The sequence below is a fragment of the Chrysemys picta genome, chromosome 9 (assembly GCF_011386835.1).
Source record: "Chrysemys picta bellii isolate R12L10 chromosome 9, ASM1138683v2, whole genome shotgun sequence".
NCBI lineage: Eukaryota > Metazoa > Chordata > Testudines > Emydidae > Chrysemys > Chrysemys picta.
Window position 1 is genome coordinate 94,595,496 of NC_088799.1, and position 13,416 is coordinate 94,608,911.

General features: G+C 45.7%; 1 protein-coding gene across 2 annotated transcripts; it reads left to right on the forward strand.

Moving 5' to 3' along the window:
* Nucleotides 1–354: 354 nt before the first annotated feature.
* Nucleotides 355–12,695, forward strand: IDS (iduronate 2-sulfatase). Of its 2 annotated transcripts, none has more exons than XM_008169059.4 (9): nt 355–669; nt 1,901–2,037; nt 3,176–3,353; nt 4,465–4,553; nt 6,453–6,653; nt 8,191–8,361; nt 9,031–9,157; nt 10,826–10,999; nt 12,067–12,695. In XM_008169059.4, exons 1-9 carry the CDS (start codon nt 540–542, stop codon nt 12,570–12,572), a joined length of 1,713 nt encoding a protein of 570 aa, XP_008167281.2. In that variant the 5' UTR covers nt 355–539; the 3' UTR covers nt 12,573–12,695. The 2 variants fall into 2 exon arrangements, with proteins under 2 accessions (XP_008167281.2, XP_065412778.1); XM_065556706.1 differs by lacking the exon at nt 355–669 and adding an exon at nt 1,032–1,154.
* The last annotated feature ends 721 nt before the right edge of the window (nt 12,696–13,416 follow it).

The following is a 13,416-nucleotide window of genomic DNA, read 5'->3' on the forward strand; positions in this document are numbered from 1 at the left end:
TGGCGTAGGGTGACCAGATGTCCCGATTTTATAGGGACAGTCCCGATATTTGGGGCTTTTTCTTATATAGGCTCCTATTACCCCCCACCCCCATCCCGATTTTTCACACTTGCTGTCTGGTCACCCTACCAGTGGGGCCAGCTGCGGGCATAGCCCAGACCCCTAACTTCCCCAGTGCTGGAGGGGGTTGGATCTAGCCCATCCCCAGTGACAAGGGCTGGGGTTGGGGTTTCCGATCTGGGGCGAGGGGGGACATCTCTGAGCTGCACCTGGCCAGCCCCTGCTCTCCCTCCCCCCGCCTGGGGAGCCCTCTAGTGCCTCCCCCCTGGGGGAGGGCGGACCCCGGCCACGCCCAGCGGGTTCTCCGCCCACCCCCGGCTCTCCCCGCCCCGGGGAAGGGCAGAGGGGAGCCCCGCGCGCCCCTATCCCGGGCGGAGCGCAGGCCGCATGCAGTAGGGCTCAGCGGGCGCGGAACTCTCCGCACGGCGCGGCGCGTCCTTTCGCTGCTGCTGCTGCTGCGTGGCTGGGCGGACCGGGAAATGCGGGCGGCTTCCTCCTGCCGCTGCCCGGCCTCTTGGCCCTGGCTGCTCGGGGTTTGCTGCGCCGGGATCCTGCTGGCCTCGGGGACCGCTGGAGCCGGGCCGAGGGAACCGGTCTCTCCGCCCAGAGGTGCCGCTGGGACCGGGGGAGGCGGCCTGGGATCTGCGGTGGGGTGGATGCGTGATGGGGGGTCTGTGCTGTGGGATCTTGGGGGACTCCCCGGGCATGAGTGGGGCCTCGCCCCGTCCATCTGGGCCCCATGCCCGGTGTTTACCCCACAGCAGGTGGGACACTGAGGCCCGGGGGGACTGGCCTTGGCTGCGGCAGGGGTGAACAGGGGCTGTAATCCGCCCTCCCCTGGACCCTCTTGCCCAGGCCGTGTTAATCCCAGTGTGGACAAGGCAGCGGTAGTGTTAACCCTCGCTGGGAAACACCGGACTCCCCGCAGGGTTTATTTTGCCCACTTGTGCAGGTTAGAACTGCTTCGTCTTCACCAGGGGCCAACATCGCAGAGTTAAATACACCCGCTTCCTGGGCAGGAGCGGGCGGCCTCAGTGACTTGCATGGGGTGTCTGGCAGTGAGTCCCAGGCTGGTGCCCTAACCTCTGGACCAGGTGACTGCTTGCGGTCCTGCCTGAGAGGGTCTGTCTGCACTGAGCTTCCCAGCTGGGGTGGGCAGGGCTTCCTACTAGTAGCTGCCTGGATATTGTGCCACCGGGGGAGGCTCAGGCTAACTCCCTGAGCTCGGACCTGGGGGTAGGCTGGGTCCAAGCTCGGGGGGCTATCCCAGTGCCAACATGTCCACACCAGTACTAGCACCAGCCCCATTAGCAGAAATCCAGGCTGGGAGGCAGACTCCCAGCTGCAGTGTAGACTTACCAGTCAGGCTTGACCCTGTCATCATTGGCTCATCTTTCTTTAAGCAGCGATACTACTGTGAGCAGGGTTGGATAACATGGTGACATCTTAATTTTGCTTGTATAACAGCGACTATAGGGTGTGAAACCTAGAAGCATGCAAAATGTCTACTGGAAAATCTTTGCACTTGCTTAAATTGTAATCGTTCCCCTTTTATTTTGTAGGTTATTTCAATAGGCCTTTTATAAAGGTGCTCTCAGTTGCCTTAAATATTATTAATTATGTTTATTGTGGTAGTTCCTTGGGGCCAGTTGAGAATGGGACCTTTGGATTCATTCTCAAGTTTTGGATGATAATCCTTTTAAATGTTGTTATCTTGATGTTTTTAATCAGGTTAAGGAGTTAAAATGAGGTATAGGGAAGTTCCTGTAGGTATGCAGTTCTCAGATTAGCTTGTACTCATTGGTGCCAAAGTTAATGTCTTGTAACTCTCTCTTTGTAGATGGCATGAATGTTCTCTTCATAGTAGCGGATGATCTGCGTCCCGCTTTGGGCTGTTACGGAGACAGCCTGGTAAAATCTCCAAACATTGACCAGCTTGCATCTCGAAGCGTTGTGTTCCAGAATGCCTATGCTCAAGTAAGTAACACAACTTAATTTAAAAATAGCAATTGTATTTCTGTAAAATACTTAATGGTTTGGGCACAGAAAGTGCTAGTGAAACCATTGAAATTGCCAGTTGCTGTATTTTAAAATATTTCGGGTAGCAAAGGGACAGCTGGGCTAAACTGTATTGTGTGTTTACCTTTGCTGGAATGAGGAAAGGAATGCAATGAAGACCGTTCTCCCTGCTATTAACAGTAATGTTGTGGTACTCTAAATATTGTGTAACATCAGCTCCTGGGTTTCACTATTAACAATGAGACACTATTTAAAAAAAAAAAGAGACATTTTGCACAATACCAATTCTGTGCTTTCCACCCCAAATGTAGTCTTGTAAAAGCTTATTCGATATTTACCCTCTTCCCCCTTTTGTGAGCATGATACATTTATTCCAAATCCCTCATATTGTCCAGATCATTCTTTGTAGGGGCAACTTCTAATCATCATTCTTAAGCTCAGGACTCCAAATCTTATTACTTCCCTTTTGCTGGAATGGCTGACTAGCACAGAATGTCTGCATTCTCAGCCCTGCCTTCACCAGGAAGCCAGAAACCAGGGCCCTGAATCTGAGTAGGGAGTTTGGGATCTCAGGGGAGTTACTCTTGCCAGTATGAAACAGAACATTCAGGCCTTTGGACTCTAACCTGGATCTCCCACTTGTATGTTCTTTGCATTATTGCTAAGACTGCCCAGATCGCCTGTACTCCTCACTTAATGTCAGTACAGTCCATCTGCCATTTTCATTCCAACTCTGTTACCAGTTTTCAAAAGCATGGTCTTTGTTTGATGTCACACAGTTTGTGTTACTAGCTGCCTAATCAAAGCTCTAGCCTCTTCTCAGGAGTCTTAGATTGAGATCCCAAGTGCAAGAAAATACACATGTAGCTTGACATCAGTTTGTGATGTGGGCGGTGGGCAAGAAGTGTCTGACTGATACCCAAAGTAATGATCCCAGACATCTCAGCTGGGAGCTATGCTAAACATTGTTAGTTGGATTCCACCAGCCCCTAAACATTTTGCCTAATGACATCAAAATCACTTGATTGCACTTCAGATACAAACTGAATATACTCTACTTTCCATTAAGCATTAATTCTCCTGTCTCTTGCTTTAGCAAGCTGTGTGTGCTCCAAGCAGAGTGTCATTTCTAACTGGACGCAGGCCTGACACCACACGGCTTTATGATTTCCACTCCTACTGGAGAGTACATGCAGGAAACTATTCCACAATACCCCAGTACTTCAAGGAGAATGGCTACACGACCATGTCCGTAGGAAAAGTGTTTCACCCTGGTATGGCTTGTAACAACACTTAGAATCTTCATTTAACATGTTACCACAAATGAATTTTGTAATTAGGGACAGGTTTTTTTGTTTTATATTAAATGACCTAAAATAATTGTCGTATGTCTGATGTAGAATAAAGTCCTTCTAGGTTGTCCTTGCTTTTGTATTGAACCATTACATTTTAAAGAGTTACATTTAAAAATGGGGCACTAAGTGCACAGCATTATTCAACCATGGGAATTGATCTGTTATAAATTTTCACATACTACTTAATGTCGAGTATGCTCTAACTTGTCTAGCATTTAGACACTGCTAAATATGCACCTAGATATAACTAAATGCATGGTCATTCTCTCAGTCTTTGGACTTAGATTTCCATGTGCTTCACGTTATACAGTACACTGCTTAACCACACTTCAGTCTGACATCACCTTGTTGGATGAAGAAGCATTGTATGTGTGATTAATACCCCCAGTTAAGCTGCATAGAAAATGAGCTCACTGTTTAAACAACACTAAAGAGTTGAAAATACTATGTATAAATAAAAACGGCCATACTGGGTCAGACCAAAGTTCCATCTAGCCCAGTATCCTGTCTTCCGACAGTGGCCGATGCCAGGTGCCCCAGAGGAAATGAACAGAACAGGTAATCAAGTGATCCACTTCCTTTCGCCCATTCCCAACTTCTGGCAAACAGGATTTTTACAAGATTTTTCTGTGATATTCCTCTGTTGAAACTTATTACCACTAAACTGTTTGTTGGACGTGTAGAATTTTAATGATTCTTAGTTTTACTAACCCTTTATATATACATATAAATACTGTCATTAGTCCTGATTATTTTGTACCCAGAGCTAAACTTGCTCAAGATGCTTGAGGTTTCCCTTTCCTCATACCCAGCTGTGTTTTAGGGACTGGTAGCTGGAGCAAATGTTTCGTCCTTTGTTTCTTGAATGCTTTTTTAGTCCCTTGAATTCGCTCATAACATTAGTGGGCCTACTGGAACAGTTTCTATGTTAACAAAACAAATTAACCATGTGTATCTTGTAGCTGAACTCTTAGTTGAGTGAGCTATGAGACCATTTGTAATATTTGCTTTGCTTACTCCTCCTTTCCAGGGATTTCATCCAATCATAGTGATGACTATCCGTACAGTTGGTCCATGCCACCTTTTCATCCCTCTGCTGAAAAATATGAAAACAGTAAGGTAAGCAGGCAGTTTGATTGCTTGTGGACCCAAATAAAGATGGGTGCAGGGTGTTTCAGGATATAAATATTGTTACTGTCAGGTACGAGCTCTTGCTAATCTGAGTCAAACGTGTTGATTGGGAAGATACATTTCTATGATTCTGTAACCTAGTGGGTTAGAACTGTGGAGGAAAATCACTAGTCAAATACACTTCTCTTCACCTCCCTGACAAAAGGACATGTCTCTTTGTACTGAAGTATGGTTATGCTCATTAAGAGCCCAATCCTGCAAATGCTTATGCCTCTGAGTAGTTCCCTTGAATTTGGTGGGATTACTGACACGTATAAGTGCTTGCGAGACTGGGGGCCTTAATTTGTATTGAGAGCATTAAATCCTTTATCTCAAAACTATAGCTATCATCTCTTGCAAATTACCTCAGCCTCTTCTCTAGGTGGTAAAGTGCTGTCAGCTGGCTTGGCTGAATTTGAACCAACTCTGTGCAATAAGAATCCCAAAGCCACTTGAGAGTAGAACTGATTAATGCATCTTTTAGTTTAGTAGATGGAGACCATTTAAAACCTGCTCAAAAAGCCAGCAAGCCACCAGTTGCACAACAATGTGGGTTCTGTTTACACTGTCAGTGGGTTTCAGATGGCATTTGTTAACTTAGGCACAAACTGTGGCCTCTGGTGTAAGGAGAACCTCTGTGCATGATCCTGAACCTTTGCGCATCCCAAACTAATTTGTGCTAAATTACAAAACTTGACTCTGCAAAGAGGGGATTAAGACAGCCATGTTTCGACAAGCCATGTAAAACCAGAGTTTCCTGTCTTATTCAGCTTTCCAGAATGTTAGTTACAATAGGTGTGGTCCAAAGGAATCAATGTAACATTTTTGTCAGTACTGCGCTATATCTACAGTACAATGCTTTAGCTGCGATTCTGTAGCATTGTAGTGTAGATGCTTCCTGTGTCAATGCTTCCTTTGACGTAGTTAACCCACCTCTCCGAGAGGGGTGGCTAAATTTGTTCCGTTGACCTAGCTACGTCTCCACTGGGGGTTAGATAGTGCTATCTGCGGCGCTCAGGGCACGACATTTTTCACATTAATGTAGGTCAGTTCGTTTTTAAGACCATGCCTTAGTCAAGCACTTAGTCAACAGTTACCGTGCAATCATGGTATTTGATGTACTGCAGTACTAGGAAGTCCCTACGTGAGACAAAATTCAGCCTTGGTATAACTTGGTTGTGAGGTTAACTGTTGAAAAATACTGACTTCAGTGGCAACTAGTGTTTGCATCACGTCTCTCAGCATACATTTAGCATATGCTCCAAAGGCCACCTTCTCTTCTCAACCCCTTACAACTGTCAGTCTTTCTCTGGTGACTAAATATCAGCCACTGTTGGCACATACCGAGAAACTAGTGGGTCAGGTAATTGCTTCCAAGGTAGTTTTCCATGAGTCCTCGGAGTCAGAGGGAGCAAAAGGGAAGATTGATCACGTAACCAATTTCTAACCACTCACCAATGAGCCACAGAACCTTGGTTTCCTGGGTTCCAGAACTTGGTATCCTGCATGTGACTGTCCCACCCTCAAGCCAACTGTAGAGCTAGGATTCTGCTTCTTATTGGATGCAAATAAAAGTTGCCTGTTTGTTTGGTGTATAGCTGAGCTCAGGAAAATGGCGCTGTTTTTTCCTCTGTGGTTTTGAACAGCTTACTTAGAACATGGCAACCCTTCTCTAGCACTAAGACTAGCCACTAATTTCCTGATCAGACTTTAATTCACCGTCCTGTGTGGTGGCAGAGTGATCCCTCTGAGTAGAGTCAGACATGAATTGCTCTTGAAGCCTATGGGATGTGTGTGTTCTTAGTTTGATAGAATTAAAGTCGATATTTCTTCTTTGTTTTCCTGAAGACTTGTAAAGGAAAAGATGGAGAGCTTCATGCCAACTTGGTTTGCCCAGTCGATGTGGCAGAAGTGCCCTTGGGTACCTTGCCAGATATACAGAGCACCGAAGAGGCCAGACGCTTATTGAAGATCATGAAAACAAAGAACCGTAAATTCTTCCTGGCTGTCGGTTATCACAAACCACACATCCCCCTGAGGTATCCTCAGGTAAGGAAGGCTGGAGTAAAACCATCTCACTGGGTTTTATGGTGAATGAAACCTCGACCAAAGTTATTCAATGACCAGCATTAACCTTTTAAAAGTTACTTTCACAAGTGTCTTATACTGTTACTCTAAAGCAAGATGAAAAATATCCTTGCATTGAAAAGCTGAGAGACGCTCGTAGCAGCCGTCACAGAAAAGTAACTCAGAGTCAAAGTACATATTCTTTTAAAATGTTTTAATCTAAGCAGTGTGTTCACAGAGCATTAAGTGCCAGACTAAAAGCCCACCCTTACTCAGTGAGTAGTACCCGCTGAACATTATTGTGACTGCTTGTGCAGTGAGGTATACTCTGTCTGAGGGTGGCAGAATGAGGCCCTAAATGATTTGCATCCTGATCTTCTTCCCCATTTATGTCAATGGCAAAAGTTCCACTGAGTTCCGTGGGAGCAGGATTGGGCCCTGTGTTTTTTGAGAGGACTTCACTTTTTGACACATGCTGTAGGACTCTATCATATCTGAGATGAGTAGTCTGTGCCATGAGCCAAAGTTAGATGCCATACACAACAGCTTGATACAACATTATCTTCTGCAAGGCTCCTGAATAGATGCTCTGTGCTAAAAGCACGAATTAGGTTGGTGCTTGCCAACATACCTTAACCAGCTACCACTGAGTACCCTTTACATTGGGAAACTCTCTTATTTTCTTAAAGGTGAACTGAAGGTGGCGGTGGTGGGGACACTGAAGGGGAAGTGGTTGCTGCTTTATGATGTATAAAGAAGGCTTTGGAGGGGAACTTTCTGCTCTTTTTGTTTTAGCCTTTGAAATATCAGATCTTGTTTTGCTGGAGGTCTCATGGATTCTGAGCTTCCTTCACCCTTAATTGATAGGCAAAGGGTTGAATCTTTAACGAAGGTGTTCCTTTTTACTAACTTTTTCTCGGGCATTGTGAGTTAGGGAGTATTAGCAAAGCCAGTGTTTTAAACAGTGGGAGTAAAAATCACTACCTCCCCCTTTAACTAATTGGGTTTCATGTGCGTGGTAAATCTGTCATGATCCAAATAGTTCTATGGGCCTCTGTAGCCTTCCAAGAAAAGCAGGAGAGACAAGACCTGAATGTCTAAAGTAAGCAAGTTAAGCCAACAAACAACCACTTCTTGGAGGAATAAATCTTTCAGGCTTTTAAAAATAAACCCCAAAGAAGCTAGAAGAGGTACAAATCCTTGGTTTTTCTTTGCTCTGTGTTTCAGTTGATTCTCAGTGCTCTAAATGAGTGCTATTCTGCTGGGACGCCATATAGCAAAATAAAGGTGGACTCTTGGCTATGGAAATCATAGGAAAAGTAGGATTGACATATAACATTGCAGTAATCCTGAGAACATTACACGACAGCAGTACAGTCTGTACCATAAACACCTGTGTTGCTGTTTGAAGTTTCAAAGTGCCCTTCACAGAAAATGGAGAAGGAATCCAACTTTATAACTGCAAACCTTAGTCTTGCTGTACCGAAATCTTAATACATGTTTGTGTTGTATTGTGAAGGAATTTCTCAAGCTGTACCCGCTGGAAAACATCACACTAGCCCCAGACCCTCGGGTACCCGAAGAACTGCCTGCTGTCGCATACAACCCCTGGACGGATATCCGACAAAGGGAGGACGTCCAGGCGTTAAACATCAGCTTCCCTTATGGACCAATTCCGGAAGACTTCCAGGTAAGCAGCCCAAGTGTTGCTTTGAAATCAGACTTCCCTAGATCACAGTTAAGTGCAAGGTAGCACAAGGCTGCTGTTTTTAACAGTGAAATGTTTCAAGGTGTGACCAGCAATTGACACCCTGGGGAGCTTGGATGCCCTGCCTCACAGCTACTAGACCAGCCTTTGTTGTAGCTGAGTTGTGAGGTGGGTCAGACTAGCAGAGGGTAGGCTGAGGGTGAGTCTGCATGTAGCGTGTAATACTCCTGCTGCCACTCTTGTTTCTGGGCTGCGAGTACTGCAGGGGAGGTGAGTTCAGAACCTAACAGGAATGTTGTCACCACCCTGGAGCAATCCATCTGCCGTTACCAGCCCTTCCTCTTCAAGGACCTTGGTTAGCCTTCCTTCTGGGAAGATGCTGACTCCCGTGGGGCATTGCCAGAGTGCTGGCTGGGACTCCTAAGGAACAGCATTGACTGGCTCGGAGCTTCTTGCTTGAAAGAACTTGTAGGAAATATTTGGAATTTCCTAGTTGTTCCCTCTGTTAAATGTAACTTGGGGCATGAATTATTTGCAGACAGTTGCAGCATTTTCACTGTAAAGCTTTATTTTCAAGACCTTTTATTAGAGCAGAGCTAGCAAGTGTCTGTACAATTGAAGCGACTCTCCCTTTTTTGGAATAACTTGCAGCGGCAGATTCGTCAGAGCTATTTTGCAGCAGTTTCTTACCTGGATACGCAGGTTGGCCGGCTACTGAATGCCTTGGATGATGTTGGGCTCTCGAATAACACAATTGTGATGTTTACTGCTGACCATGGTAAGCATTCAAATACTTCCATGGCTATATGCAAACAACTCTCTTCTGAACTGTGTAAGTTAATCCTGCCATATCAATCACTTTCATGTTTGCCCTATGCAGTTATGCCCTGTGTACCTGGCTTGTTGGCCTCTAGTTAATACACTTCTAACACATGCTTCCATGGTTGCGCAACGTCTTTGTCCCTGCAGGCAGTTCTCTCCTTCATCATGTGGAGGGTTTGCTGTTGAGAGGTGAGCCCTCTCACAGTTCAGTAGCCTGAACTTGCAGCATTCTCAGCGCTTTCTGCCGCAGAGAGTGACTCCTGCTAGAAGAGCATTGTCTGGGATAGCTTCCTCCATCACCATTTGTAGAAGCCCCATCTGCTGAAGTGGGCAGCAGACTTTCTCATTATCTGATCAAAAGCAATTTCTTTCGCTTGTGCTTGCAGTTGCAAAATGTCTAAACCAACAACTCAGCAATACAGCTACAATCCATGTTGCAGGGATCTGGCACTCTCTAGCGGATAGCGCTGTGAATGCCATTTTCATTCAGGGTGGGCGGGGAATGCCTCAAATATTTAGGGAGATTGAGAACTAATTAACTGTTTGTTTGAAACTGGCCGCTACGCTGCTCTAGGCCAGATGACCTATTCTAAGGCCCTTCCTTAGGAGACTACTTTAGCTGGCTTAACTAGTTAGTGAGTTAGAGAATAGAAGCATTAACAGTGTTTCGTATTAAAATCACTGGATTAGATATGCTTCCTTATCTGTAGAGGTGACTTGGAGTCATTCTTGTGTAGACTCAATTCTTCTTTCTCACTAAACTGAGCTATAGTTCCAGGACCTCAGTTTGCTGAGCAATCACAAAATAGTATTTCTCAAAACATTGAACATTGATGTTGGTTCTTTTTTAGAGCGTGCTTCCTTCCCGTAGATGTCCCGATTTTATAGGGACAGTCCCGATTTTTGGGTCTTTTTCTTATATAGGTTCCTATTACCCCCTACTTCATGTCCCGATTTTTCACATTTGCTGTCTGGTCACCCTCCCCTCCCCTCCACCTCCCTTTCTCCCCATCCCCTGCTGAGGCTGGTGGGTGAATATAACAGGAAAGAGGGGCACATGAGCCACCCACTCCCTCTTAGAGGATTGGGGCATTGTTGGGCAAGATTCCAAAGAGTTTGGATCACACCTTGGTTCCTTAGGGATGATCTGACAACCTGGCGCCAAGGGATGCTCAGTGACAGAGTAACATAGAGCTGGCAGCTATGTAAATCTTATATGAATGCTTCAAGGAACTGATCTGGAGATGCATATGTGCAAAATGACATACCCCAATTCCTCCTTCATGATGCATTTTTAAGACCTGAATGCTGGCCCTAATTGGGGAACGGGAGGGGGGAGGGGGGCAGGCATAGCTGCTTAGTTGGTGAAAGAGCATCACGGTGCAAGATTTTGTTGGTTCTTTAAACAACTTCCACTTTAGAGAAATCTCTCAGTACGGTTAAACACAGATTGATATTTACAAGCTAAAATAAATTTAATAACTGAATAGTGCCTCAAGGACCATAGGGCCGGGGTGACTGCTGTTGGGAGCAGGTGAATCTGGCTGCTTGGTGGTTCATAACAGAAATGATCACTAAGCTAATAATCTAGTATTTTCTTTAAATGATGTTTTGTATCCTCTAGGATGGTCTCTGGGTGAACATGGAGAATGGGCGAAATACAGCAATTTTGATGTCGCTACCCGAGTGCCACTGATGTTCTATGTACCAGGGAAGACGTCTTCCTTTGCTCGTCCAGGAGAGAGAGTCTTCCCCTACCTTGACCCCTTCACCCATGTATCGGACTCTGTAGCTGCAGGTACGTTTTCAGCACTTGCATAAGCATGTGCAGTTGCAATCCCATAACTTAACCGAACGATTATGCTTGCCGTCGGCAGACAGGTCAGTGGGTTTGCAGCTTCCTGTTGCTGCCAGGGGGCTAAGCCTGAGTGCTGGTGCCCTGTGGTTAAAGGATTTGCCCAGGTTTCCAACCTGCAGTACTGTACAGTATTGAACACGCAAAGGTTGACATCTAGTCTCTCAGCTCAGTGAGTAGGAAAGTCTGTGCAATCGTCAGTCCTCAGTGTGTCCTAAATTCAGCATGTCCATGCTTTATCGCCTACATACAGGAGGCAAGATATGTCTACAGCAGAAACCAATTTGGCCCTTCTGTTCCAGTGCAGACCGAGAGAGCAGTGGGAGTTGCTGGTCAAAATGTGTTTGCCCTGCAGATTTAAATAAAGCTCGCACAAGTCTCTTCCGTCTAGTGTTTGGTTCTGGCTAGTGCCATCACTCTTGGTCTTTGTGCCAGTGGTGCTCATGCAGAGCAAGACTTAAAATCATCTGTGAATACAGGCGTTTGCTTCAGCTAGATCTTCGTTAGTGGAAACAGCTACAGGGCTGCATTAACAAAACGGAAACTTTATTTTTATGTTGGCTAGAGGCCTAAAGAATACCTTTGACAGCGGCTTCAGCTGTCACTGCAGCAGCAGTTGGTTTGCAGTTGTGGTGAGGGCACCAAAAAGCAATGTTTTGGTAGAACTTGCCACAAGCAATTAACATGATAATTTCTTTATCTTTTTTGAAGAGCCCCTCCTCAAAGGAGGAGATAGTACTTCCCAAGGCACTGGTTAGAATATTTGAGGAATAGAATAGCGAAAAACTAGTATTCTCCTCTTGGTGTTAAGTTTGGTATAAACACCTACGTGGACAGGTATCCTCTGAACTGCAAGCCGCACTTTCTTAAATAGCCCCAGCGTTGTTGCCCTATGAACTAAATGCAAAGTGCAACGGATAAAGAGCTCCTCTGGTTAAGTGTCTAAAAAGATCAGCCTGTATCTCATGAGCTATGCTATTGTCTAACTTGTATTTTGATGCTTTCTCTAGGAAAAGCCAAAAAAATGGTTGAGCTTGTATCTCTCTTCTCAACGCTCGCTGAACTTGCAGGCCTGTGGGTTCCTCCGGTGTGCCCGGAGCCTTCATTTCATGTTGCGCTCTGCACCCAGGGTCCTAGTATTGTCCAGCATTTTAACTCCAATGAAGAGGAGGAGGATTATGACACTGACTATGACCATGACTATGACATTGAAGGTGACCATGAGGAGCCTATAGCTTTCAGCCAGTATCCACGACCTGCAGACACTCCTCAGTGGGACTCTGATAAACCAGAGCTGAAAGACATAAAAATAATGGGGTATTCCATGCGTACTGTTGACTATCGCTATACTGTGTGGGTTGGGTTTAATCCCAGTAACTTTAGTGCTAATTTGCAGGATGTCCATGCAGGAGAGCTGTACATGGTAGGAAGTGATCCCAATGAGGATCATAACATATATAACAGTAGTCTGCATGGGAACCTTGTCAGAAAGTTTCTTAGGTTCTTGAGGCGTTAGGTCTGGGGATGCTCCCTGTGTGTGCACTCTTGCTGCTGAAGTAATACGACACTTTCCTTTTTGTATAAACTTTGTGTTGTACACAAAGCAACTGGCTGAATTAAAATCCTGTTCATACAAAAATAGTAGCTGTTGGTTTTGTCTTGTTACAGTGTGCTGGGGGCTTTAGCCTGACAGATTTCAGATTAGTTGGAGCAACAAATAGCTTCCATGTGCGTGCTTCTTAAAGGACTGTGCAGAGGTGGACAAGTATATACTCAGGTACTTACATGGTCCCTAACACTGTGTCTGATAGCTTTCCCAATGAAAAGGAAAAGCGTACTCCCTCTGCCAGATGGCGTAGCTTGAAAGATAACAGCGTGTATAACTTGCTTGTGTATGTGCAAGTCTGCGCAGAGCGTATCATGTAAAACCTAAGTCAAAAATGGGTTTTGTAAGTAGTCTTGCCATTTTACTTATGGGGACGCTGAAGTGTAGATGTGATGGGGTGTGCCAGGCCCTTGGAGGCGCCTTGCTGGAGGCCTTGTGGTCTTGTGGTCCTACCACACCCCGTCCCAGAAAAGGAGCAGTGAAGGTGGGTCCTCCAGGCCTGCCTAGAAAGGCTGCAGGGAAGCAGCCAATCAGAGTGCAGCAGACCCAATTAAAAGGAGCTGCAGGGCTTGAGCAGGGCAGTTCCTGGCTGGGACCAGAAGGGATAGGATAGAGGTACTCTCCAGGCAAGGAGGCCTGTTAGAGACCTTATGCAAACGGGGAACCCAAGGACTGTAACCATAAGGTAACAGGTGAAGAGGATGGGAAGCTGCCCAGGGAATATAGCAGCAATTAGAGAAAGCAGCAGGTGGCT

Coding starts and splice junctions, on each gene's coding strand:
- IDS (XM_008169059.4), top strand. CDS start 540: ATGCGGGCGGCTTCCTCCTGCCGCTGCCCGGCCTCTTGGCCCTGGCTG. Junction 670..1,900: donor ACCGGTCTCTCCGCCCAGAG/GTGCCGCTGGGA, acceptor CTCTCTTTGTAG/ATGGCATGAATGTTCTCTTC. Junction 6,654..8,190: donor TCCCCCTGAGGTATCCTCAG/GTAAGGAAGGCT, acceptor TGTATTGTGAAG/GAATTTCTCAAGCTGTACCC.